The following is a 26,528-nucleotide window of genomic DNA, read 5'->3' as shown; positions in this document are numbered from 1 at the left end:
CTCAGCTCCCGACTCCAACCGTTGTGAGAAACGCCCACGAAAGTGTGTTTTTAATATCACCGGGCCTCGGCTCACTGGTCTCAGCTCCCGACTCGAACCGCTGTGAGAAAGTCCCTCAAAAGTGAGTTGTTATACTCACCGGGCCTCGGCTCACTGGTCTCTCAGCTCCCGACTACAACTGCTGTCGGAAAAGCGCTCGAAAGTGAATTTTTATACTCACTGGGCCGCGGCTCACTGGTCTCTCAGCTCCCGACTCCAACCGCTGTGAGAAAATCACGGAAAATTGAGTTTTTATACTCACTGGGCCTCAACTCACTGGTTTCTCAGCTCCCAACTCCAATCACTGTGAGAAAAGCCCGCAAAAGTGAGTTTTTATTCTCACCGGGCGTCGGCTCACAGGTCTCAGCTCCTGACTCTGTAGTGGGTTTCTCTTGCTCGTTCTGGTCTCCTGCCAGGTTTCGTGCAGTAATTCCCGTTGAGTGGTTCGACCCACTCCCCCTGCGGTTCTAGAACTTGGACTTAGATGCAGAGAACAGTAGTGCAGAGAAAGAACTCAATAGACCAGGTTGAATAGCACGAAATGGATGCTTTTATTTTTAAACAGTTTGAAGCATTACAAAATACATGTCATAGGCACAGATTAAAGTTACTACAATCATGCACAAATTTATGAACTTGACTCTATGGAAATGGGGAACACACGGCACATCGTAAAAGGGGAAACACATTACGATTACCCTTAACTCCCTCCCCTATACCTAAACTAAGTTTCGACCTGGGGAACTTGGGATCATGCTCACCACTCTCGAAAACGCGAAAAAAAGGGGGTTCACAGTCTTTTGGCACCGCTTTCCGTCGTCACGTGGATTTGGAAACTTCTGGCGCAGTTGATATTCCCTCTCCCTCGAATCGGTGGGTTAGACACAGCCTCGATGAGCGCTCATCAAGGTTGAGATCCAGTATCGTGGATTTGGGTTCATGGAGCAGACTTCAGCTGCAGGCTGTTGAAGAAGTGCATGCACATGGAAGAATCTTTCTGGCCTGGATCGCCGGTTCTCCAGAGGGTTTCTTCTCCATCGGCCTGGGTCGTCGATGATCTCCCGATCCCAGTACCCGGGCCACCCTCGTCGTCTTCTCGTCCTGGCCGAGCCTTGTTCGGCTGAACACCGACCACGTTGTCTTTTCACCGAAGTCGTCCGTCTTTAAAAAGACGAAAACGTCATCCTCGATTCCGCATCTACCGAAGTGGAAGAGGCACCGATCCTGGCACCGTCCATCCTTCGTTCATTCCTTGTAGAAGAAGTTCTTGCAGAGATAGAAGCCTGAAGTCGCCCGGCAAGAAGCAGCAGTGAAGTCAAGTTCGAAGTTGTCCAAGTAACTTAGATGGACTTTCAATCCATAGTTATACTCTTTTGGGACAGTCTTATCTCCCGCCAAATCATAGTCCTGTCTTTGTATTAATTTTGGCGGGCAGAAATCTCTGCAAGGGCGTTTTGTCTTGTAACGGGAGCCGATGATAACTTAAACTGGCCTTCCTGGCCGATAATGTCTTTTACATTGTCATCGCGACTCGGTTCGCATATTGATCGGTCCGGAGATTTTCCTTGATGGCTGCTAAACGGTTTCTCCTTTGTACAATAAATGGGTATAAGTGTTTTTGCATTGTCCGCCCATATCTTGATGGGCCCCATCCTGTACTTAGAATTCATTGAATATGTATGCTGTTTCTCTGAGTTTCGATTCCCAGATACTGGCTTTCGCGGGCTTACTGTCTTCAATCCACAAGCCTGTCTGGCTTGCAGTAACAGAAATAAAATGGTTCAGAAACTGATCACGGGGCCTGGCGGCCATTTTGTATGCCCTTTTATCAAAGGTTTTTCTGTGCAAGCTTACTTTGGTCAATAAACAGTCTTATTTTATCCAGTTTTCTTGCGTGATTTTTGCTGAAAATTTCGAATCTTACAGGCCCCCCTGTGATACTGATAGCTTGCTTAAAGTATCAATAATCCTTGGTGAGCAAATTTTCCCTGATTCCCCACATCCAAATATTCCTGTCACTTAACTATCTATGACCCTCACGACACATGCAGTTCCCATTTCCGAAGAAAACGAAAATGACCTTTTGCACATTTGGACAATCATAGACAGCATATCTTAAACTATAACTCATTCATCTGTCAGATGTGCGGGTGTTGATACCCCCTTGCACCATCTGTATACACCTTTTGTTAATCCAAAAAAACTTAAGAACGACTAATAACATAACAATACTTATTTCCTTAAAACCCAAAAACAACAACAACAAAAAAAACGCGAATGGTCAAAATTTAAAATGGAGGGACGCTTAACCTTCAATACTAGCAGCTTAAAGTGGGGTGCCTTCTTCCCCCATTCGCACATAGCGTTCTCTCCATTCTCCTCCGCTCTCGTGCCTCTGGAGGCGTTTGCCTCTCTTGCAATGCACAAAGAGCAAAAATATCACAATTAAAACCTGACACACTACTTGGATGTGGGATGCTATTCTAATCCAGGCCGGGATCTCTATCTTAGTGAACAAGTCCCACCATGGTGGGATGGCTATGTCCAATATGTCTTTTCCTATCTCTAAAGTCGTCTGCTCCAGTGTGTAGAAATGTTTCTGTGAAACTATAACGGCTTTTAAAATCTTTGTGAGGTGTTCGGGAAGAGGGGGAATGACATAACCAAAATGCGTGACAAATTGTTGCAAGTCTGTGAAATTCTCTTTGATAGTGATGTGAACGGTGGAGGGTGCAGGAATGGGGACAATTCGTTGTTGTGCCACTTGAACCTCGGCCCTGGGTTTGAAACAGAAACTGCTATCACCGATCGAACACCACTCGTGTTGTCCGTATCGGTACTGAGGCGCTGCAGTGGTGATGCAGTAGGTCCCACCCCCGATATATGCTACCTGCGGGGGCACATGATCCTCTGCCATTGCCTCCATGGTGCAATTTATCTGCATTGCACTAGCGGTTCTGAACCCGCACTGTGGTTTCAAAAAGGCATTCAAGTGCTGGGGACACAGGATGATGTGTGCTCCCCGGCTCCGACATCCCGAGAGGTCGGTGCCTGTCATCGTACACTCCCATCTGATGATGTAAGGCGGGACCACTGCGTAACGAATGTGTGCGCCCCCTGAATGACTCCAATGTTCTCCACCCTGTATACCGGGGCGGGCTTTGCTGCGGGACCCAACACCGGCATTCTTACCACTATTCCCATGATAGCATGATTCGAATGTCCACAGCCCACTGGGACTGGGTATGCTTCTGCAGCTAGTCTGAGCTGGCACGGGCTTAATGCATTCTCAAAAGGGTGGAGCGCTTGTAAGTGCTTGTTGCTAATCCAGGACGGGACCAAACCTTGTTTTAAATCCTCAAGATTACTGCGGCCCTCGCCCAGTAACCACGCCCCATACACCACACAGGCTTCGTTTTGTGCAGCTTGATCAGACGCATTCCGATCCTCCTTAATGAGCGCATTTACCGTTCTCGCGTGTTTCTCCAGCTCAGCTATTATATCCTTAAAGTGTAGTGTCATGGCCTGGTCCTCATGCAACTCAGAACCCACTACCTTATTTTTGTCTGTCAGTATGTTCCTTAACTGGGCTTTTAAACCGTTGATCTGTGTCTGCAGCTCCACGTTGTCTGGACCGTGGACGACAGATGTCCCGGTATTAAAAGCAGTGAATATGTCATTTACAGTACCCCTTCTTTGCCTCCCGACTCGCTCCAAAACTTCTGGCGGTGTGGTGTATAATTTGTCTTTGTCGATGTCGGCAAAGTCAAATTCGTAAAACTGTCTAAACATTCGGGTTAACAGGACCTGGTATAATTGTTCCATTTCTTTGGGACACCACTCCGGCAATCGTACCTCAGTGAGATTTAAAATCACTGAGGCCACCGCGTAGTGTACCCCTTGGTACAGCACCTGACCGGTGGGTACCAATACTAAACTGTTCCCGGGTCCCTTGGTGTTGGCTGGGCACCCTCCTTTCTGGGCTAGTGCTACCGGAAGCATGGGCAGGGGCTTGCGTGGGCGGGTGATGAGTTCAGTGGCGTTTACCGGAATAGGGGAGTATGGTGCTCCGCACGCTCGAGTGCTGACATCCCATCTCATCCCCTTTCCTTCATCCTGCCACTGCCTCTGGAAGAAGATGGATACGCCCTTGGGGCAGACGTGTCTCGAACCCCACATACAGACATATATTCCTTCATCTGGTTCCCACCATTTGTCCCAACACACACATAATTGTCCGTGAGTCCCCGTAATAGTCCGATGGGTATTATTACCCAGTCGCTCCCACTCGACCGTAGAGTTTCTCATGTCCTTTCCCAGCTTTCGTAGCCACCACCATCGCCTCAGTGGTACGTTCCCGTTGCACACCAGACAAATCCTCTTTCCCACGGTAACGCTGACTCTGGGTGCAAGGATCCTCACCCGAGGGCACGTTAATGAAGTCTCTTGGTAGGCAAAACCGAAATTGCTGTAATATTCCGTAGAATTCGTTCCCAGCCAACCTGGCCATCTCCCTTGGTGGAAATAGGTGGCGGTTTCCTCAACCTCTCGCTCCCCTGTCCCATCCGTTGCGATGGGGGCCGTGTCCCCAGAGCACCCGAAGATGATGACGTCCTTGGTGCAGCCTCGGTAGGCCCACCCGCACCCGATCGCCATGAACGCGATGAGAATCTTTTTCATCATATCCCAGGTTTCTGTACTCACTGCGCCTCAGCCCACAGGTCTCTCAGCTCTCGACTCCAACCGCTGTGGGAAAAGCCCACGAAAGTGAGGATTTGTGCTCACTGCGCCTCGGCCCACTGGTCTCTCACCTTCCGACTCCAACCGCTGTGAGAAAAGACCGCGAAAGTGAGTTTTTATACTCCCCGGGCTTCGGCTCACTTGTCTCTCAGCTCCCGACTCCAAACGCTGTGAGACAAGCCCGGGAAAGTGAGTTTCTTTACTCACCGGGCCTCGGCTCACTGGTCTCTCAGATGCCGACTCCAACCGCTGTGAATAAAAGTCCGCAAAATTGAGTTTTTATACTCACCGGGCCTCGGCTCACTGGTCTCTCAGCCCCCGACTCCAACTGCCGTGAGAAAAGCCCGTGAAAGTGAGTTTTTATACTCACCAGGCCTCGGCTCACTGGTCTCAGCTCCCGACTCCAACCGCTTTGAGAAATGCCCGTGAAAGTGAGTTTTAATTCTCACCAGGCCTCGGCTCACTGGTCTTTCAGCTCCCAACTCCAACTGCTGAGAAAAAAGCCCGCGAAAGTGAGTTTTTATACTCACCGGTCCTCGGCTCACTGGTCTCTCAGCTCCCGACTCCAACCGCTGTGAGAAAAGCCCGCCAAAGTGATTTTCTTTACTCACCGAGCCTCCGCTCACTGGTCTCTCAGCTCCCAACTCCAACCGCTCCCGACTCCCGATTGCAATGTTCTATTGCATTGTAAATGATCATTTTATTGCAAAGTCGTATTACATTGCAATGTGCTATTGCATTGCAAATGACGGTTATGTTGCAAAGCCATATTCCATTTCACTATGTTATTGCATTGAAAATTACTATTATATTGCAACGTTATATAAAATTGCAATGTTCTGTTGCTTTGCAAATGACTATTATATTGCAAAAAGATATTCCACTGCAAAATGCTATTGCATTGGAAATGACGATGATATGGCAAGGTGATATTCCATTTCAATGTGTTATTGCATTGAAAATTACTATTATATTGCAAATGACTGTTATATTGCAAATTATATTACATTGCAATATTCTACTTCAATGCAAATCACAAATATATTGCAAAGCGATATTCCATTGCAATGTTCGATTGCAATTGACTTTTACATTGCAGAGTGATATTGCATTGCAATGTTCGATTGCACGACAAATGACTATTATATTGCAAAGCGACATACCATTGCAATTTTCTATTGCATTGTAAATGACGATTATGTTGCAAAGCGATATTCCATTGCAATGCGCTACTGCACTGCAGAGAACTATTATACTGCAAAGTGATATTTCATTGCAATGTTCTATTTCATTTCAAATGACAATTATATTGCAAAGCTACAATCCACAGCAGTGTGCTATTGCATTAGAAATTACTATTAAATTGGAAAATGATATTCTGTTGCAATGTGCTGTTGCTTTGCAAATGATTATTAGATTGCAAAGTGATATTGCATTGCAATGTTCTATTGCTCTGCAAATGACTATTATATTGCAATGTGCTATTACATTGCAAATGAATATTATATTTGAAAGTGATATTCCATTGCAATGTGTAATTGCATTGAAAATTACTATTCTTTTGCAAATGACTCTTATGTTGCAAAGTATATTCCATTGCATTATTTTATTGCATTGCAAATCATAAATATATTGCAAAGTGATATTCCATTGCAATGTTCTATTGCATTGCAAATGACTTTTACATTGCAAAGTGACATTGCATTGCAATGTTTGATTGCACTGCACACAACTATTATATTGCAAAGTAATATTCAATTGCAATGTGCTATTGCATTGGAAATGACTATTAGATGGCAAATTAATATTCCATTGTATTGTGCTATTGCTTTGTAAATGCCGATTATATTGCAAAGTGATATTCCATTGCAATGTGCTATTGCATTGCAAATCGCTATTACATTGCAAAGTTAAATTCCATTGCTATGTTTTATTTCACAGCAAATGACTATTATATTGCAAATTAATATTCCATTGCACTGTTCTATGGCATTGCAAATGACGATTATTTTGCAATGTGATATTCCATTGCAATGTACTATTGCATTGTGAATGACAATTATATTGCAAAGTGAGATTCCATTTCAATATTTTATTGCATTGCAAATGACGATTATATTGCAAAGTGCTATTCAATTGCAAGGTGTTATCATTTTGAATTATAATGGTCAATTGCAATGCAATAGCACATTGCAATGGCAAATCATTTTGCAATATAACCGTCATTTGCAATGCAATAGAACATGAAATATTGCTTTGCAATATAATAGTCCTTTCAAATGCAATAGCATTTTACAATGGAATATCTTTCTGCAATATTATAGACATTTGCAATGCAATAGAACATTGCAATTTAATATAACCTTGCAATATAATATTAAATATACCACGTTGCAATATATATTAGTAACTTGCAATGCAATAACACACTGCAATGGAATGTCGCTTTGCTATATAATCGTCATTTGCAATGCAAAATAAAATTGCAATTGAATATCACGTGAAAATATAATCATGATTTGCAATGCAATAGCACATTGCAATGGAATATCACTTTACTATATAATAGTCAGTTGCAATTAAATAGAACATTGAAATGGAATATCACATTGCAATAAAGTAGTCATTTGCAATGCAATAGCACCTTGCAATGGAATAGCACTTTGCAATAGAATAGTCATTTGCAATGCAACAGAACATTGCAACGGAATATCACGTTCGATTGCACTGCAAGTGATTATTAAATTAAACATAGAAACTTAGAAGATAGGAGCAGGACTAGGCCATTTGGCCCCTCGAGGCTGCTCCGCCATTCAGTGCGATCATGGCTGATCATCCAAATTCAGTACCCTGTCCCTGCTTTCTCCCCACACCCCTTGATCCCTTTAGCCTTAAGAAATATATCCAACTCCTTCTTGAATATATTTAATGAATTGGCCTCTACTGCCTTCTGTGGCAGAGAATTCCACAGGTTCACCACACTCTGGTAGAAGCAATTCCTCCTAATTTCTGTCCTAAATGGCTTACCCCTTATCTTTAGACTGTGCACCTGGTTCTGGGCTCCCAGGCCATCGGGAACATCCTTCTTGCATCTAGTCTCTCCAGTCCTGTCAGAATTTTATAAGTTTCAATGAGATCCCCTCTCATTCTTCTAAACTCCAGCGAGTATAGCCCAATCAACCCAAACTCTCCTCATATGTCATTCCTGCCATCCCAGGTATCAGCCTGGTGAATCTTTGCTGAACTCCTTCCATAGCAAGAACATTGTTCCTCAGATAAGGCGACGAAAACAGCACACAATACTCAAGATGTGGTCTCACCAAGGCCCTGTACAACTGCAGCAAGACATCCTTGTTCCTGTACTCAAACGCTCTCTACGAAAGCCAACATACCCTTTGCCTCCTGAACCGCCTGCTGCACCTGCATGCTTACCTTCAGCGACTGGTGCACAAGGGCACCCAGGTCTCGTTGGACTTCCTCTTCTCCCAATCTATTGCCATTCAGATAATAATCTGCCTTCCTGTGTTTGCCACCAAAGTGGATAACTTTGCATTTATCCATGTAATATTGCATCTGCCATGCTTCTGCCCAATCACCCAACCTGTCCAAATCATCCTGGAGTTTCTCGGCATCCTCCTCACAGCACACATGCCTACCCAGCTTTGTGTTGTCTGCAAACTTGGAGATATTACATCTAGTTCTCTTGTCTAGATCATTAATATATATTGTGAATAACTGGGGTCCAAGGACCGATCCGTGCGGTACCCCACTAGTCACTGCCTGCCAATCAGAAAAAGACCCATTTATTCCAACTCGTTGCTTTCTTCTGCCAACCAGTTCTCTATCCAAATCAATACCTTGCCCCCAATCCCATGTGCCTTAACTTTACACGCTAATCTCAAAAGCGGGACCTTATCAAAAGCCTTCTGAAAGTCCAAATACACCACATCCACTGATTCTCCCTTTTTCAATTTTATTAGTTACATCCTCAAAAAATTCCAGTAAATTAGTCAAGCATGATTTACCTTTTGTAAATCCATGTTGACTTTGTCCGATCCTGTCACTGTTTTCCAAGTGCTCTGCTATTACATCTTTTATAATGGACTCGAGCATTTTCCCCACTACCGATGTCAGGCTTACCGGTCTGTAATTCCCCATTTTCTCTCTACCACCTTTTTTGAATAGTGTGGTAACATTAGCTACACTCCAATCCATGGGTACTGTTCCAGATTCCATCAAATGTTGGAAGATGATCATCAATGCATCTACTATTTCTGGGGCCACTTGCCTAAGTTCCCTAGGATGTAGATTATCAGGCCCTGGGGGTTTATCGGCCTTCAAACCCGTCAATTTCCCTAACATCATTTCCCTACAAATACTGATTTGTTACAGTTCCTCCCTTTCTTCAGACGCTATGTTCCCCGACATCTCTGGGATGTTATTTGTGTCCTCCTTTGTGAAGACAGAACAAAAATATGCATTTAATTAGTCCACCATTTCTTTGTTCCCCATTATCAATTCCCCTGATTCTGACTGCAAGGGACCTATGCTTGACTTCACCAATCTTTTTCTCTTCACATATCTATAAAAGCTTTTACAGTCAGTTTTTATGTTCCCTGCAAGCTTACTCTCATATTCTATTTTCCCCTTCTTAATTAATCCCTTTGTCCTCCTTTGCTGAATCCTAAACTGCTCCCAATCCTCAGGTTTACTGCTTTTTGAGGCCAATTTACATGTCCTCTCCTTGGATCTTATGCTATCCTTAATTTCCCTTGTTAGCCACGGTTGAGTCACATTTTTTTCAATTTTTATGCCAAACTGGGATGAACAAATTCTGTAGTTCATCCATGTGGTCTTTGAATGTTTGCCATTGCCTATCCACCATCAACCCTTTGAGTGACATTCCCTAATCAATCCCACCCAACTCATGCCTCATACCACCGTAATTTCCTTTATTTAAGTTCAGTACCCTTTTCTCTGAGTCAACTACTTAATTCTCCATCTTAATGAAGAATTCTCTCATATCATGATCGCTCCGACCCAAGGGGCCTTGTACAACAAGATTGCTGATTAATAGTTTCCCATTACATAATACCCAGTCTAAGGTGGCCTGATCTCTGGTTGGTTCCTCGAAATATTGGTCCAGGAATCCATCCCATAAACACTCCAGGAATTCCTCCTCCACAGTATTGTTACTAATTTGATTAGCCCAATCTATATGTAGGTTAAAATCACCCATGATGACTGCTGTGCCTTTATTGCACACTTCTCTAATTCCCCTTTTAATGGCATCCCCAACCTTCGCATTTCTGTTTGGAGGTCTATATACCACTCCCACTAATGATTTCTGCCACTTGGTATTTCACAGTTCTACCCAAACAGATTCCACATCATCAGAGCTAATATCATTCCTTACAATTGTGTTTATCCCTTCTTTACGCAGCAATGCTACTCCACCTCCCTTTCCTTTTGCCTATCTTTCCTGGATATTGCATACCCCTGGATGTTGAGGTCCCAGCCTTGGCCACCCTGGAGCCATGTTTCCATAATCCCAATCAAATCATGTTCATTTACCTCTATTTGCACAGCTAATTCATCCACCTTATTACGAATGTTCCTCGCATTAAGACACGAAGTGATCTGGCAGTAGCTGCAGCTGGACAAACTTCCTGCACACATGGTTGTCAGGGTCACAGGAAGTGTCCCTGAGTTCCCACATAGCGCAGGAGGAGCATACCATGGGGCCGAGCTCTCCTGCCATGACTTACTCTTTAATTAATTCAAACTAAATTAAATCAAATCAATCCCACTAATTACACTACAGTTAAATGATATAATTAAGGTCCCTGGTTTACCTACAGTCCCCGCTACACCACAGAGAACTTAAAAACTATAAGCCACTGAAGTAAAGTTTGAAAAGAGAGAAATACTCACCAACCAATCATCTTACCTGCTTTCTGGTGATGTCACACTTCGATACTTTTTACTTCTCTCCCTCCCTCTGAGATTATATAGCAAAGCAATGTTCCATTGCAATGTGCTATTGCACTGCAAAGGACTATTATATTGCAAAGTGAAATTCCATTGCAATTTTCTATTCCATTTCAAATCAAAATTATATTGCAAAGCTGCATTCCATTGCAATGTGCTATTGCATTGCAAATCACTATTATATTGCAATGTGATATTCCATTGCAATTAGCTGTTGCATTGCAAATGACTATTAGATTGCAATGTGGTATTCCATTGCAATATTCTATTGCACATGAAATTAATATTTTATTGCAAGGTTATATTAGATTGCAATGTTCTACTGCATTCCAAATGACTATTATATTGCAAAAAGTTATTCCGTTGCAAAATGCTATTGCTTTGGAAAAGACTATTATATTGCAAAGCAATATTCCATTGCAATGTTCTATTGCATTGCAAATGACGATTATATTGTGAAAAGATTTTCCATTCCAATGTGTTATTGCATTGCAATTGACCATTATATTGCAAAATGATATTACTTTGCAACATACTATTGCATTGCAAATGACGTTTATATTGCAAATCGATATTCCTTTTCAATGTGCTATTGCTTTGCAAATGATTATATAGCAAAGTAATATTCAATTTCAATTTGCTACTGCATTGCAAATGACGATTATAATGCAAAGGGATATTCAATTACAAAGTGTTATTGCATTGAAAATTACTATTATATTGCAAATGACTGTTATATTGCAGAGTATATTCCATTGCAATATTCTATTGCATTGCAAATCACAAATATATTGCAAAGTGATATTCCATTGCAATAGTCTATTACATTGCCAATGACTTTTACCTTGCAAAGTGATATGATATATCAATGTTTGATTGCACTGCAACTATTATATTGCAAAGTGATATTGCATTGCAAAGTTATATTGCACTGCAAATGACTATTATATAAGAACATAAGAAATAGGAGCAGGAGTAGGCCAATCGGCCCCTCGAGCCTGCTCCACCATTCGATAAGATCATGGCTGATCTGATCCTAACCTCAAATCTTCTATCACTCTGCATCAGCCCGAACCCTTGTGATCTCCCGGGAGAGGCAAAAAACCAGATAAAGACCCAATGGCCAATTTGGGAGAAAAAAATCTGGGAAATTCCTCTCCGACCCATCTAGGCGATCGAAATTCTTCCAGGAGATCACTCTGTCCCTATATTTTCTACAGTACTTACCTTCTGTAAAGGCGATCTCCACCCCAGCCAGGAACAGGAATAAAACCATCTCCTGAAAACTAACACAGAATTAGAACACAGTGGGCTAAAAATTCAGTTTGGGGTGCCAAGCTCGCCTGGGCACCGGAATTACCGCTGCGCGCGGAGCCACTTGCGCCATCGGGATATTCAGTTTCAGCGCCCCAAATGGAAGCCGGCCGCTAAACAAGGCTTTCGGCGCCCCGCTTGGGGCGCTGAAACTGAATTTCAGCGCGCAAAGTGCCGCTGCGCCACCCGCTGCGGCACGGCAGGCTGCGGTACTGCAGGCCTTCCTCCCACTGTTAAGGGGGAGGTGCCTGCAACAGAGCGATCCCCGCTCGCGAGTGCCGGAAAATGAGCCGGGCACCAAGGAGAAGTGCCGGGCTCTCGGGAAACAGCCGGCACTGCCACGGGGGGGGGGTGTAGGAGGCCGGGGACGGAGGTGCGGTCAGGCAGCCGCCGAAAAAGCGGCCGGCCGCACCGCCACCTTAACTCGCCCCACTACCGCCACAGGTAGGCCCCTGTGTACCGGTCGCTACTTGCGGCCGGTGCGGAAGAGGCGGCCGCGACCTAATATGGTGCTCGGGGCGGTAGCGGGGCACTGCACACACCGATGACATCATCGGTGGCGGTGCAGCGCTACAGGTTAACGCCGCCATTAGCGCCCCGCTAAATATCGTGGTGGTTGTGGCCAGTGGCGCTAAAGCCTCTGAGTGGCCTCTTTGGGCGCAATCTGGTGGTGCAATCAACTGAATTTCTAGGCCAGTAGGAGCAGAACCAGGCTACACGGCCCCTGGGCCCACTCCACTACCCACATGGCCATGACCATTCCGAACCTAGACTCATGTACAATTTCCTGCCCGCTCCCCGTAACCCTTAATTCCCTTTACTTCTACGAAACTATCTATTTCTGTTTTAAATTTATTTAATGATGTAGCTTTCACAGCTTTCTGGGGCAACAAATTCCACAAACCTACCACCCTCTGAGTAAAGAAGTTTCTCCCCATCTCAGTTTTAAAAGAGCAGCCCCTTATTCTAAGATTATGCCCCCTAGTTCTAGTTTCACCCATCATTGGGAACATCCTCACCGCATCCACCCGATCAAGCCCCTTCACAATCTTATATGTTTCAATAAGATCACCTCTCATTCTTCTGAACTCCAATGAGTAGAGTCCCAATCTACTCAACCTCTCCTCATATGACTACCCCCTCATCCCCGGGATTAACCGAGTGAACCTTCTTTGTACTGACTCGAGAGCAAGTATGTCTTTTCTTAAGTATGGACAACAAAACTGTATGCAGTATTCCAGGTGCGGTCTCACCAATATGTTGTACAACTGCAGCAATACCTCCCTGTTTTTATATTCCATCCCCCTAGCAATAAAGCCAACATTCCATTGGCCTTCTTGATCACTTGCTGCACCTGCATACTAACTTTTTGAGTTTCGTGCACCAGGACCCCCAGATCCCTTTGTACTACAGTACTTTCCAGTTTCTTGCCATTAAGATAATAACTTGCTCAATGATTTTTCCTGCCAAAGTGCATAACCTCACACTTTCCAGTATTGTATTCCATCTGCCAAATCTCTGCCCGCTTACTTAGCCTGTCTATGTCCCTTTGCAGGTTTTTTATGTCCTCCTCACTCACTACTTTCCATCCCATCTTTGTATCATCTGCAAACTTTGATATGTTACACTCGGTCCCCTCCTCCAAATCGTTAATGTAGATTGTAAAGAGTTGGGGACCCAGCACTGACCCCTGCGGAACACCACTAGTTACTGGTTGCCAATCTGAGAACGACCCATTTATCCCAACTCTCTGCTTTCTGTTAGATAGCCAATCCTCCACCCACGCCAGAATATTACCCCCAATCCCGTGATTTTTTATCTTGAGCAATAATCTTTTGTGTGGCACCTTGTCAAATGCCTTTTGGAAGTCAAAATACATTATGTCCACTGGTTCCCCTTTATCCACCCTGTATGTTACTTCCTCAAAAAACTCCAGCAAATTTGTCAAACATGACTTCCCCTTCATGAAACCATGCTGAGTTTGTCCTATTAAATTATGTTTATCCAAATGTCCCGTTACTGTCTCCTTAATAATGGACTCTAACATTTTACCAACCACAGATGTTAGGCTAACAGGTCTATAGTTTCCAGCCTTCTGCCTACTATCCTTTTTAAATAAGGGTGTTACATTAGCAGTTTTCCAATCTGTCGGGACCTTTGCTGAGTCCAGTGAGTTTTGGAAAATTATTACCAATGCATACACAATCCCTACGGCTACTTCTTAAGGTAATATTCCATTGCAATATTCTAGTGCATTGCAAATGACTATAATATTGCAAGGTGATATTCCATTGCAATGTGATATTGCATTGCAAATGACTTTTGTATTTGGAAGTGATATTACATTGCAATGTGATGTTGCATTAAAAATAACGATTATATTTCAAAGTGATATTACATTGCAATGTGCTATTGCATTGTAAATTACTATTCTTTTGCAAATGTCTCTTCTGTTGCAAAGTATATTCAATTGAAATATTCGATTGCATTGCAAGTCACAAATATATTGCGAAGTGATATTTCATTGCAATGTTCAATTGCATGACAAATGACTATTATATTGCAGAGCAATATTCCATTGCCATGTTCTATTGCATTGTAAATGACGATTATGTTGCAAAGCGATATTCTATTTCAATTCTCTTTTGCATTGCAAATTATTATTAGATTGCAAAGTGGCATTCCATTGCAATGTTCCATTGCACTGCAAATGACTATTATATTGCAAAGTGATATTGCATTGCAATGTTCTATTGCACTACAAATGACTATTATATCGTAAAGTAATATTCCATTGCAATGTTCTATTGCATTGCAAATGACTATAATATTACAAGGTGGTATTACATTGAAATGTGCTATTGCATTGCAGATGAATATTATATTTGGAAGTGATATTCCATTGCAATGGGCTATTGCATTGAAAATGACGATTATATTTAAAAGTGACATTCCATTGCAATGTGCTATTCAATTGCAAATGACTATTATATTGCAAAGTGACATTCCAATGCAATGTGTTATTGCATTGAAAATTACTATTCTATTGCAAATGACTCTTACATTGCAATGTATACTTCATTGCAATATTCAATTGCATTGTAAATCACAAATATATTGCAAAGTGATATTCCATTGCAATGTTCTATTGCATTGCAAATGATTTTTACATTGTAAAGTGACATTGCATTGCCATGTTCGATTGCACTGCAAATGACTATTATATTGCAAAATAATATTCAATTGCAATGCTCTATTGCATTGCAAATGACTATTATATTGCAAGGAGATACTGCATTGCAATGTGCTATTGCATTGCAAATGACTATTATATTGCAAGGCGATATTCCATCGCAATTTGCTATTGCATTGCAAATGACTATTATATTGCAAATTTATATTCCATTGTATTGTGCTATTGCTTTGCAAATGACGATTATATTGCAAAGTGATATTCCATTGCAATGTGCTATTGCATTGGAAATGATGACAATATTGCCAAGGAATATTCCATTGCAATGTGCTATTGCATTGCAAACGACCATTATATTGCAAAATGATATTACATTGTAATGTGCTATTGCAATGCAAATGACGGTTATATACAAAGTGATATTCCATTTCAATGTGCTATTGCATTGCAATTGACCATTATACTGCAAAGCGATATACCATTTCAATATGCTATTGCATTGCAAATGATGATTATATTGCAAAGTAATATTCCATTGCAATGTGTTATTGCATTGAAAATTAATCTTATATTGCAAATGACTGTTTATTGCAAAGTATATTCCATTGTAATTTTCTATTGAATTGCAAGTCACAAATATATTGCAAAGCAATATTCCACTACAATGTTCTATTCCATTTAAAATGAAAATTATATTGCAAATCTACATTCCATTGCTTTGTGCTATTGCATTACAAATGACTTTTTGTTATAACCGGGTGGTTAAGCTCCAAATAAGGGATATAAGTGAGACTTCAGGAACTCGAAACTTTGCTTTTAATTTACACAGAACCAGGAGCGAACAGAGCTATCACAACTAAAGGCATGCACATCAATTCAACTGCACGAGCAATCTAAGATGGTTGATCCTATGATGTCATTCTACCCATAATGCAGTTTTACCTTAAGACAAGTAATTATAATCCCCTTAGCATTTGTCTCGCTCTGGTGGACAACTTAAGCATTACATCCGAGATTACTATATCCCCCCCCTCTTAAGTTACAACAATTCTTAACAACATTCTTAATAAGTCCATAAGGAAACTTCTTTAATGATAGTCCATCCAGAACAATCTAGCAGGTTGTGATCAATCGCTCCGGTGGCTTGTGAGACCTTGTTGAACGTCTTACAGTCAAGTCCCTGCTTGGTTGTGGTAGAGCCACCTGCTGCTCCTGAGCAGTACTCAGAGTATCTGACTCTGCTACGATAGTTTCCTCTTGATTAAGGGGTCCAGGTGTAACTGTCTCTGTTCATGGTGGTGGTACCACCAATGCATTTGGATAACTGGGGACCAACTTGTCCTCCTGCATTTCCTCTGGAACCTCCAGTCCGATCTCCCGTTGTCTGTTCAGTATCTGATCCACATGTCTGCGTACTACCTGACCAGTTCCCAACATGACCTTATATGAAACTGGACCAGTCATTGAATCTATGATGCCAGGAATCCATTTTGGACCATAACTGAAATTTCTGGTAAGGACCGCATCGCCTTCTCCAAAACTGCGGCTCTTTGTCCTTCTGTCATGGTTCTCCTTTTGTTTGAACTGTCGGTTTTCCACCATCCTTTTTAGACCTGGGTGAACCAGGTCAAGAGTGGAGCATAGAAGAAATCACAGAATCACAGAAACACCACAGTGCAGATAGAGGCCATTTCGGCCCATCGAGCCTGCACCGACACATATCCCACCCGATCCCCGTAACCCCTACACCAACACATATCCCACCCTATCCCTGTAACCCCACGTATTTAATCCCCCTAACACTAAGGGTCAATTTATCATAGCCAATCAACCTAACCCGCACATCTTTGGACTGTGGGAGGAAACCGGAGCACCCGGAGGAAACCCACAAAAATAATACGCTTCACGAATTTGCGTGTCATCCTTGCGCAGGGGCCATGCTAATCTTCTCTGTATCGTTCCAATTTTAGTATATGTGCTGCCGAAGCGAGCATCCTAGTCGACATCCTAACAATAACTCAGCAGGAGAGAGTCCTGTGGTAGATTGAGGCGTTATTCTGTAGCTGAACAGAACTCGTGACACCTTTGCTGTCAAACTCCCTTCTGCACTTTTTTTCATCATCTCCTTAAATGTTTGTACGGCTCTCTCCGCAAGTCCATTTGAAGATGGATGATATGGAGCTGAAGTCACGTGTACTATGTCATTGTTTCTCATGAACTCTTTTGTTTCTGTTCTCACAAAACACATGGCATTGTCACTTACTACGATCTCCGGTATCCCTTGATTACTAAAACTCCTATGCAGTCGGTCTATAATAACTGTAGAGGAAGCAGAATTTACAGGATACACATCCATCCATTTGGAATGTGCATCAATGATTATGAGGAAAATCTTTCCTATGAATGGACCCGCATAATCAACATGTAATCTTCTCCATGGTTTATCCGGCCACTCCCAGGGGTGGAGTGGAGCCGCTGCTGGTGCTTTCCTGTGTGCTTGACAAGTGCTGCATGTCTTGACAAGATTTTCTATCTCCTCATCTAGCTTTGGCCACCACAAGTAACTCCTTGCCAATGCTTTCATGCGCGAAACTCCAGGGTGACACTGATGTAGTTGCACTAGGATAAACTGTCATGCTGGCTGTGGAATAAACACACAAGCTCCCCACAACACGCAACCATCCTGCACACTCAGCTCTGTCTTCCTGCCACTGTAAGGTGTGAAATCAGTCCCTTCCGGATGTTGTGGCCAACCCCTCATTACATATTCTCGGACTCTCGACAGTACTGTATCTTCACCTGTCCATGTCCTTACTTGTTCTGCGTTCACAATTGCCATGTCCGTGTCCTCCAACATCAAAACTCTGTCCTCTGGAGCTGGAGCTGCATGGATAGGTGTACCTAGTAGTGGAAGATGGTTCAAGGCATCTGCGTTCCCATGGTACTTGCCCGCTTTGTAAACGATGACATACTCATATGCCCTCAACGTCACTGCCCATCTCTGGATTCGGGGTGACACCATCTGTGGTACTGCTTTCGTCTCATTGAAAAGAGATAGAAGACATTTATGATCGGTGCATATAGTGAATTTCCTGTCATATATGTACTAATGAAACCTCTGTAACCCAAACATTACTGCTAATCCCTCTTTATCCAACTGGGAATAGTTTTTTCCGCTGGGGTCAGAGTTCGTTACATAAACCCTATTGGTCTTTCTGTTCCATCTTCCATACAGTGTGAAAGAACTGCCCCCACCCCATAAGGTGAAGTGTCACAAGAGAGAATGATGTCTTTCTCTGCATTTTAGTGAACCAACACATCTGAGGACAGCATCAGTTTCTTGGATTGTTCAAATGAAACCCTCTGTTCCTCTTCCCACTGCCACTAATCTCCTTGCGCAGTAGTTTGTGAAGAGGTGCTAACACTGTTGACATGTTTGGCAAAAACCTGTTATAATAGTTTAGCAGTCCCAGGTAAGCTCTTAACTCAGTCACATTTGTAGGATCTGGTGCCTCCTGCAGTGCTTTTACCTTCTCCTTGATTGGATGGAGCCTGGTGGCGTCCACTCTGTGTCCCAGGAACACGGCCTCATTCCCCATGAAAGTACACTTACTCCTCTTGAGCCGTAACCCAGCCTTATCCAATCTTTGAAGTACCTCTCTCAGAGTGCTCAGATGCTCCCGGTCGGTTCTTCCCATCACCAGAATTTCATCCAGATAGATGGAAACATGTGGAATCCCTTGCAGTGCACCCTCGATAGTTCTCTGGAAGATAGCTGGACTAGATGAGACACCAAATGGCAAGCGGTTATAGGTAAACAAACCCTTGTGTGTGTTTATGGTTACATACTTCTTGGATTCCTCATCTAGCGTAATCTGCAAGTATGGGTGACTCATATCCAGCTTCGTGAATTTCTTCCCTCCAGCCAGGTTTGCAAAAAGATCCTCAGTTTTAGGAATAGGATACTGTTCTAGTTTAGATACCCTATTTACAGTCAATTTATAATCTCTACAGATTCTTACCGAATTGTCTGGTTTTAAAACAGGTACAATGGGAGCTGCCCATTCTGAACATTTCACGGGTTCCAGAATGTTCTCCCTCAAAAGACGATCAAGCTCAGCCTCTACCTTCGGTTTCATGGCATAAGGCACAGATCGTTGTTTAAAAAACCTTGGCAGTGCCTCCTTGTTGACATAAGTCTTAGCTGGGGGGCCATTACATGTTCCAAGTTCTTCCTTGAATATATTCTCATGTTCAATCAACACGTCTTGCAAAGACAACTGTTCGCCGCTCTCCATTTGATTTATTGCTCCCCAATCAAATTTAAGTTATTTTATCCAGCCCCGATCTAACAAATTTGGTCCAGAACCCGATACTACAACTACAGGTAGCTGTTCCACGGTGTCCCTGTGTTTCACTGTTACAATAGCTGTACCCAATGTTGCCACTTGTTCACTGGTAAAGGTTTTAAGCTTCATAGAGCAAGACATTAACTCTGGAACTTTTGCGCGGTTCTACAATTTTGAATACTCTTCCCTGTTCATTATGGTTACGCCACATCCAGTATCCACCACAAAGTTGACCATAGTGTTAGTTACTATCATTTGCAAAGTGATAGGATCCACTTTTGGAATGTCCTCTACCATACTATGCATTATGAACACATCGTCTTCTTTCTCAGCTTCTCCACTGATGTGGTGTGTTCCCTGTTTTTTCACTTCTCTTTCCAGGTTTTGCTTCTCTCCCCCTTTAGGTTTATATACCTCCAGGGTAGCTTTTGCTCTACATGCACGTTTGATATGTCCTTTATGCCCACACTTGTTGCACTTTTCCTCCAGAAACCTGCATTCCCTTGCCAGGTGATCGCCATTGCATCTATAGCATGCCTTTAAATGTGCGCGTTGTGATATTTAACTTGTGCACCAGTGTCTGACCTGTAACTTGCTTCGTAGTAGACCAGTCTGAACCTTGTATTTCTTTTACATCTCGGTTCACTGTCTCTATTAATTGAGCAAGTTCCAATGCTTTTTCATACGTAAGCCCAGTCTCGGACAATAATCTCCTCTGCATTCGAGCATCCATTATTCCGCAAACCAGCCTATCTCTCAGCACGTCTTTCAAGCTGTTCCCGTAATTGCAATCATGCGCCAGTTTTCTCAACACCGCTACATAATCCAACACAGTTTCTCCCGTTATCCTGTTCCGTGAATTAAATTTGAAATGCTGTACAATCGCACTCGGTCTGGGATTGAAATGTTCCTTTAGCAAGTCCACTAATACAGTAAATGATTTATCTCCAGGTTTTTCAGGACTGCATAAGTTTCTCAATAAACTATATGTTAGACTTCCCACCGAAGTTAGCAAAATAGCACTCCGTTTTCCAACACCAACAATATCATTTGCTTCAAATAAATGCTCTAATAACTCACAGTATTCGATCCAAGTTTGATTTTGAACATCAAAAGCAGAAATCTCTCCTACTCGAGTAGCCATGATTCAGATACAGTGTTCTTGTATTTTCCCTACTTCAAGTTGAAACTGTTAATCCTCGTCGCCAAAATGTTATAACCGGGTGGTTAAGGTCCTTCAGGAACTCAAAACTTTGCTTTTAATTTACACAGAACCAGGAGAGAACAATGCTCTCACAACTAAAGGCATGCACATCAATTCAACTGCACGAGCAATCTAAGATGGTTGATCCTATGATGTCATTCTACCCATAGTGCAATTTTACCTTAAGACGAGTAATTATAATCCCCTTAGCATTTGTCTCGCTCTGGTGGACAACTTAAGCATTACATCCGAGATTACTATACTTTTACATTGCAAAGTGACATTTCATTGCAATGTTCCATTGCACTGCAAATGACTATTATATTGCAAAGTAATACTCAATTGCAATATTCTATTGAATTACAAATGACTATTATATTGCAAGGAGATATTCCATTGTAATGTGCTATTGCATTGCAAATGACTATTATATTGCAAATTGATATTCCATTGCAATGTGCTATTGCATTGGAAATAGCTATTATATTGCAAAGTTAAATTGCATTGCTGTGTTCTATTGCGCTGCAAATGACTATTATATTGCAATATAATATTCCATTGCACTGTTCTATGGCATTGCAAATGACGATTATTCTGCATTGCGATATTCCATTGCAATGTGCTATTGCATTGCATATGACTATTCAATTGCAAAGTGCTATTCCATTGCTATGTGCTAATGCATTGCAAATCACTACTGTATTGCAATGTGATATTCCATTTCAATGGTCTATTTAATTGCAACTGACTATTATATTGTAAAGTGATATTCCATTGCAATGCGCTATTGCATTGCATTTGACGGTTACATTGCAACGCGATATACCATTTCAATATGCTATTGCTTTGCAAATCATGATTATATTGTGACGTGACATTCAATTGCAATTTTATTTTGCATTGCAAATGATGATTATATAGCAAAGTGACATTCCATTGCAGTGTGCTGTTGCATTGCAAGTTACTAATATATGGCAACGTGGTATTCCATTGCAATGTTCTATTGCACTTGAATTTAATATTATATTGCAAGGTTGTATTAAATTGCAATGTTCTATTGCATTGCAAATGACTATTATATTGCAAAAAGATATTCCATTGTAAAATGCTATTGCATTTGAAAGGGCTATTATAATATTCCATTGCAATGTTCAATTGCATTAGCAAATGACAGTTATATTGCAAAGTGAATTGCCATTGCAATGTGCTATTGCATTGCAATTGATCATTATAATTCAAAATTATATTACATTGCAATGTGCTACTGCATTGCAAACGACCATTATATTGCAAAATGATATTCCATTTCAAAGTGCTATTGCATTGCAAATGACGATTATGTTGCAAAGCGATATTCCATTTCAATGTGCTATTGCACTTGCAAATGACGATTTTGTTGCAAAACAATATTCCATTTCAATGTGCTATTGCATTGCAAATGACGATTATATTGCAAAACAATATTCCATTTCAATGTGCTATTGCTTTGCAAATGATGATTATATTGCAAAGCAATATTGCATTTCAATTTGCTACTGCATTGCAAATGACGATTATACTGCAAAGTGACATTCAATTGCAATATTCTATTGCATTGCACATGACTTTTATATTGCAAAGTGAAATTCCATTGCAATGTTCTTTTTACTGCAAATTCTATTATATTGCAAAGCGTTATCCCACCGCAATGTTTTACTGCATTGCAAATGATGGTTATATTGCACACTTATATTACTTTGCAATGTGCTATTGCATTACAAATTATGATTATTTTGCAATGCGATATTCCATTGCAATGTGCTATTGCATTGCAAATGACTGTTCTACTTCAAAGTGTCATTCCATTGCAATGTATTATTGCATTGCAAATGATTATTGCATTTCAATGCGATGTTCATTTCCAATATGCTTTTGCATTGCAACTGATGTTTATTTAGCACTGCGATAGTAAATTGCAATGTGCTATAGCATTGCAAATGACGATTAAGTTACAAAGCGATATTTCATTTCAATGTGCTATTGCATTTCAAAATACTTTATATTAGAAAGTGATATTCCATTGCAAATGATATTATATAGCAAAGTGATATTCCATTGCAATGAGCGATTGCATTACATTTGATGATAATATTGCAAAGCGATATTCCACTGCAATGTGCTATTGCAATGCAAATGACGATTATATTGCAAAGCAATATTCCTTTTCAATGTGCTGTTGCATTGCAAATGACGATTATATTGCAGTGATAATCCATTGCAATGTGTTAATGCATTGAAAATTACTATTATATTGCAAATGACTGTTACATTGCAAAGTATATTGCATTGCTATATTCTATTGCATTGCAAACCACAAATATATTGCAAAGTGATATTCCATTGCAATGTTCTATTGCATTGCCAATGACTTTTACCTTGCAAAGTGATATGGCATTGTAATGTTCGATTGCACAGCAACTGACTATTATATTGCAAAGTGATATTGCATTGCAAAGTTCTATTGCACTGCAAATGACTATTATATTTTAAAGTAATATTCCATTGCAATATTCTATTGCATTGCAAATGACTATAATATTTCAAAGGGATATTCCATTGCAATGTGATATTGCATTGCAAATGCCTCTTATATTTGGAAGTGATATTACATTGCAATGTGATATTGCATTGAAAATGACGATTATATTTCAAAGTGACATTCCATTGCAATGTGTTATTTCATTAAAAATTACTATTCTAATGCAAATTACTCTTCTGTTGTAAAGTATATTCCATTGCAATATTCTATGCAGTGCAAATCACAAATATATTTCGAAGTGATATTCCATTGCAATGTTCTGTTGCATTGCAAATGACTTTTACATTGCAAAGTGAGATTGCATTGCAATGTTCGATTGCACTGCACATGACTATTTTATTGCAAAGTAATATTCAATTGCCATGTTCTATTGCATTGCAAATTATTATTTATTGTAAGGTGTTATTTCATTGCAATGTTCTATTGCATTGCAAATGACTATTATATTGCAAATTGATATTCCATTGTATTCTGCTATTGCATTGCAAATGACAATTATATTGCAAAGTGATATTCCATTGCAATGTGTTATTGCATTGAAAATTACGATTCTTTTGCAAATGAGTCTTAAGTTGCAAAGTATATTCCATTGCAATATTCAATTGCATTGTAAATCACAAATATATTGCAAAGTGATATTGCTTTGCAATGGTCGATTGCACTTCAAATGACTATTTTATTGCAATGTAATATTCAATTGCAATGTTATATTGCATTGCAAATGACTATTATATTGCAAGGCGATATTCCATTGCAATGTGCTATTACATTGCAAATGACTATTATATTGCAAAGTTATATTCCATTGTATTTTGCTATTGCATTGCAAATGACGATTATATTGCAAAGTGTTATTCCATTGCAATGTGCTATTGCATTGCAAATGATGATTATTTTGCAATGCGATATCCCATTGCAATGTGCTATTTCATTGGGAATGAATAGTATATTGCAAAGTGAGATTCCATTTCAATATTCTATTGCATTGCAAATGACAATTATATTGCAAAGTGATATTCAATTGCAATGTGTTATTGCTTTGAAAATTAGTATTATATTGCAAATGACTGTTAAATTGCAAAGCTTTATTCATTGCAATGTTCTATTGCGTTGCAAAACACGGTTATATTGCAAAGTGATTATCCATTGCTATATGCTACTGCATTGCAAATTACCATTATATTGCAAAGTGATATTACAATGCAATGTGCTATTGCATTGCAAATAATGATTCTATTGCAAATGACGAATATATTGCAAAACATTATTCAACTCATGTATGCTATTGCATTGTAAATGACCATTATATTGCAAAATCATACTCCATTGCCATGTTCTATTGCGTTGCAAAATACTTTAAATTAGAAAGTGATATTCTATTGCAAATGACTATTATATTGCAAAGAGATATTCCATTGCAATGTTCTATTGCACTTGATACGAGAATTATAATGCAACGTTGTATGAATGTCTAGTTCCCATCAAGAGACTGAGGTCAACTCAGGCGATCAAACAAACGATCTTTAATGCAAAACTAACTGAGTTTAACAAAAAAATGCACGAGAACTATGAATACAGGTCTAGTCAGTTCGGAGGCTCCACGAGGACTGCTTGGGCAGTCCCGTGGCTGGCGTCATGACATCATCACGTTTTTCCCACCGGTGGGGGAATCACGTGATGAACGGCATGATGCCATCGCGTTTGCCCGCACTCTTAAAGGGACCGCGCTCTGTACATGCAAAGAGTATATAAAAAGATACAGACTCAGGCTGTCGCTAACATATTGTTAAAGGGAATTATATACAGTTGATCGGAATCCCTTAGAGGCTCCGCCACAATGTTATATTAAATTGCAATGTTCTATTGCATTGGAAATTACTGAGATGGCAAAACGATATTCCATTGCAATCTGCTGTTGTATTGGAAATTACTATTATATTACAAATGACTATCATATTGCAAAGTATATTCACTTGCAATATTATATTGCATTAAAAATCAGAAATATGTGGCCAATTTATATTCCATTGCAATGTTCTATTGCATTGCAAATGATGGTTATATTGCAAAGTCTGTTTCCATTTCAATGTGCTATTGCATTGCAAATGACCATTGTATTGCAAAGTGATATTACATTGCAATTTGATTTTGCATTGCAAATGCCGATTATATTGCAAAGTGATATTCCATTTCAGTTTGCTATTGCGTTGCAAATGACAATTATATTGCAAAGTGTGTTTCCATTGCAATGTGCTATTGCATTGCAAATGACGATTATATATATTTTTTTATACAGCACAGAAAGAGGCACTTCGGCCCATTGCGTCCATGCCAGCCATCAAATCCTGTCTAATCTAATCCCATTTTCCAGCATTTGGTCCGTAGCATCATATGCTATGGCATTTGAAGTGCTCATCCAAATGCTTCTAGAATGTTGTGAGGGTTCCTGCCTCTACCACCCTTTCAGGCAGTGAGTTCCAGACTCCAACCACCCTCTGGGTGAAAAAGTTCTTCCTCAAATCCCCTCTAAACCTCCTGCCCCTTACCTAGAATCTATGCCCCCTTGTTATTGAACCCTCTACTAAGGGAAAAAGTTCCTTTCTATCGACCCTATCTATGCTCCTCATAATTTTGTACACCTCAATCTGGTCCCCCCCCCTGCTCTTATATTCTATGCCTCGGCTAATGCAGGCAAGTATCCGATATGTCTTTTTAACCTGTTCTGCTGCCTTCAGGGATCTATGTACATGCACACCAAGGTCCCTCTGACCCTCTGTCTTTCCTAGGGTCCTACCATTCATTGTGTATTCCCTTGCCTTGTTAGTCCCTCCAAAATGCATCACCTCACACTTTTCAGTGTTAAATTCCATTTGCCACTGTTCCGCCCTTCTGACCAACCTATCTATATCATCCTGCAGACTGAGGATACCATCCTCTCTATTTACCACCCCAAGAATTTTCGTGTCATCTGTGAACTTACAGATGATACCTTTTAATTTCACATCCAAATCATTAATTTGACCACAAACAGCAAGGGACCCAGCACCGATCCCTGCGGTACCCCCACTGGACACAGGCTTCCAGTCACAAAAACAACCTTCAACCACCACTCTCTGCCTT

General features: G+C 40.9%; 1 protein-coding gene and 1 non-coding gene across 3 annotated transcripts; both read right to left on the bottom strand.

Moving 5' to 3' along the window:
• Positions 1-543: 543 nt before the first annotated feature.
• LOC147091373 (uncharacterized) lies at positions 544-20,960 on the bottom strand. 2 transcript variants are annotated; one of them, XM_085976753.1, is made up of 2 exons: positions 20,707-20,960; positions 544-5,456 (listed from the first exon to the last, which is right to left on the bottom strand). In XM_085976753.1, the coding sequence occupies exon 2, from the start codon at positions 4,720-4,722 to the stop codon at positions 3,094-3,096; it is 1,629 nt and encodes a 542-aa protein (XP_085832879.1). In that variant the 5' UTR covers positions 4,723-5,456; positions 20,707-20,960; the 3' UTR covers positions 544-3,093. The 2 variants fall into 2 exon arrangements, with proteins under 2 accessions (XP_085832879.1, XP_085832880.1); XM_085976754.1 differs by having other exon boundaries at positions 544-4,866.
• LOC147091374 (U6 spliceosomal RNA) lies at positions 17,165-17,271 on the bottom strand. Its single transcript, XR_015075257.1, has one exon. It is a non-coding gene; the product is annotated as a U6 spliceosomal RNA (small nuclear RNA).
• Positions 20,961-26,528: the final 5,568 nt, after the last annotated feature.

The sequence above is a fragment of the Somniosus microcephalus genome, unplaced genomic scaffold (assembly GCF_052327205.1).
Source record: "Somniosus microcephalus isolate GS21.2 unplaced genomic scaffold, FLI_Smic_1.0 unresolved_chr3, whole genome shotgun sequence".
NCBI classification, from domain to species: Eukaryota; Metazoa; Chordata; class Chondrichthyes; order Squaliformes; family Somniosidae; genus Somniosus; species Somniosus microcephalus.
Note: the sequence above shows the minus strand (reverse complement) of the source record. Positions and strands in the feature narration are given on the sequence as shown.

Bases quoted from the DNA above. Each gene is read 5' to 3' on its own strand.
- LOC147091373 (XM_085976753.1), bottom strand. From the start codon at position 4,722: ATGATGAAAAAGATTCTCATCGCGTTCATGGCGATCGGGTGCGGGTGG.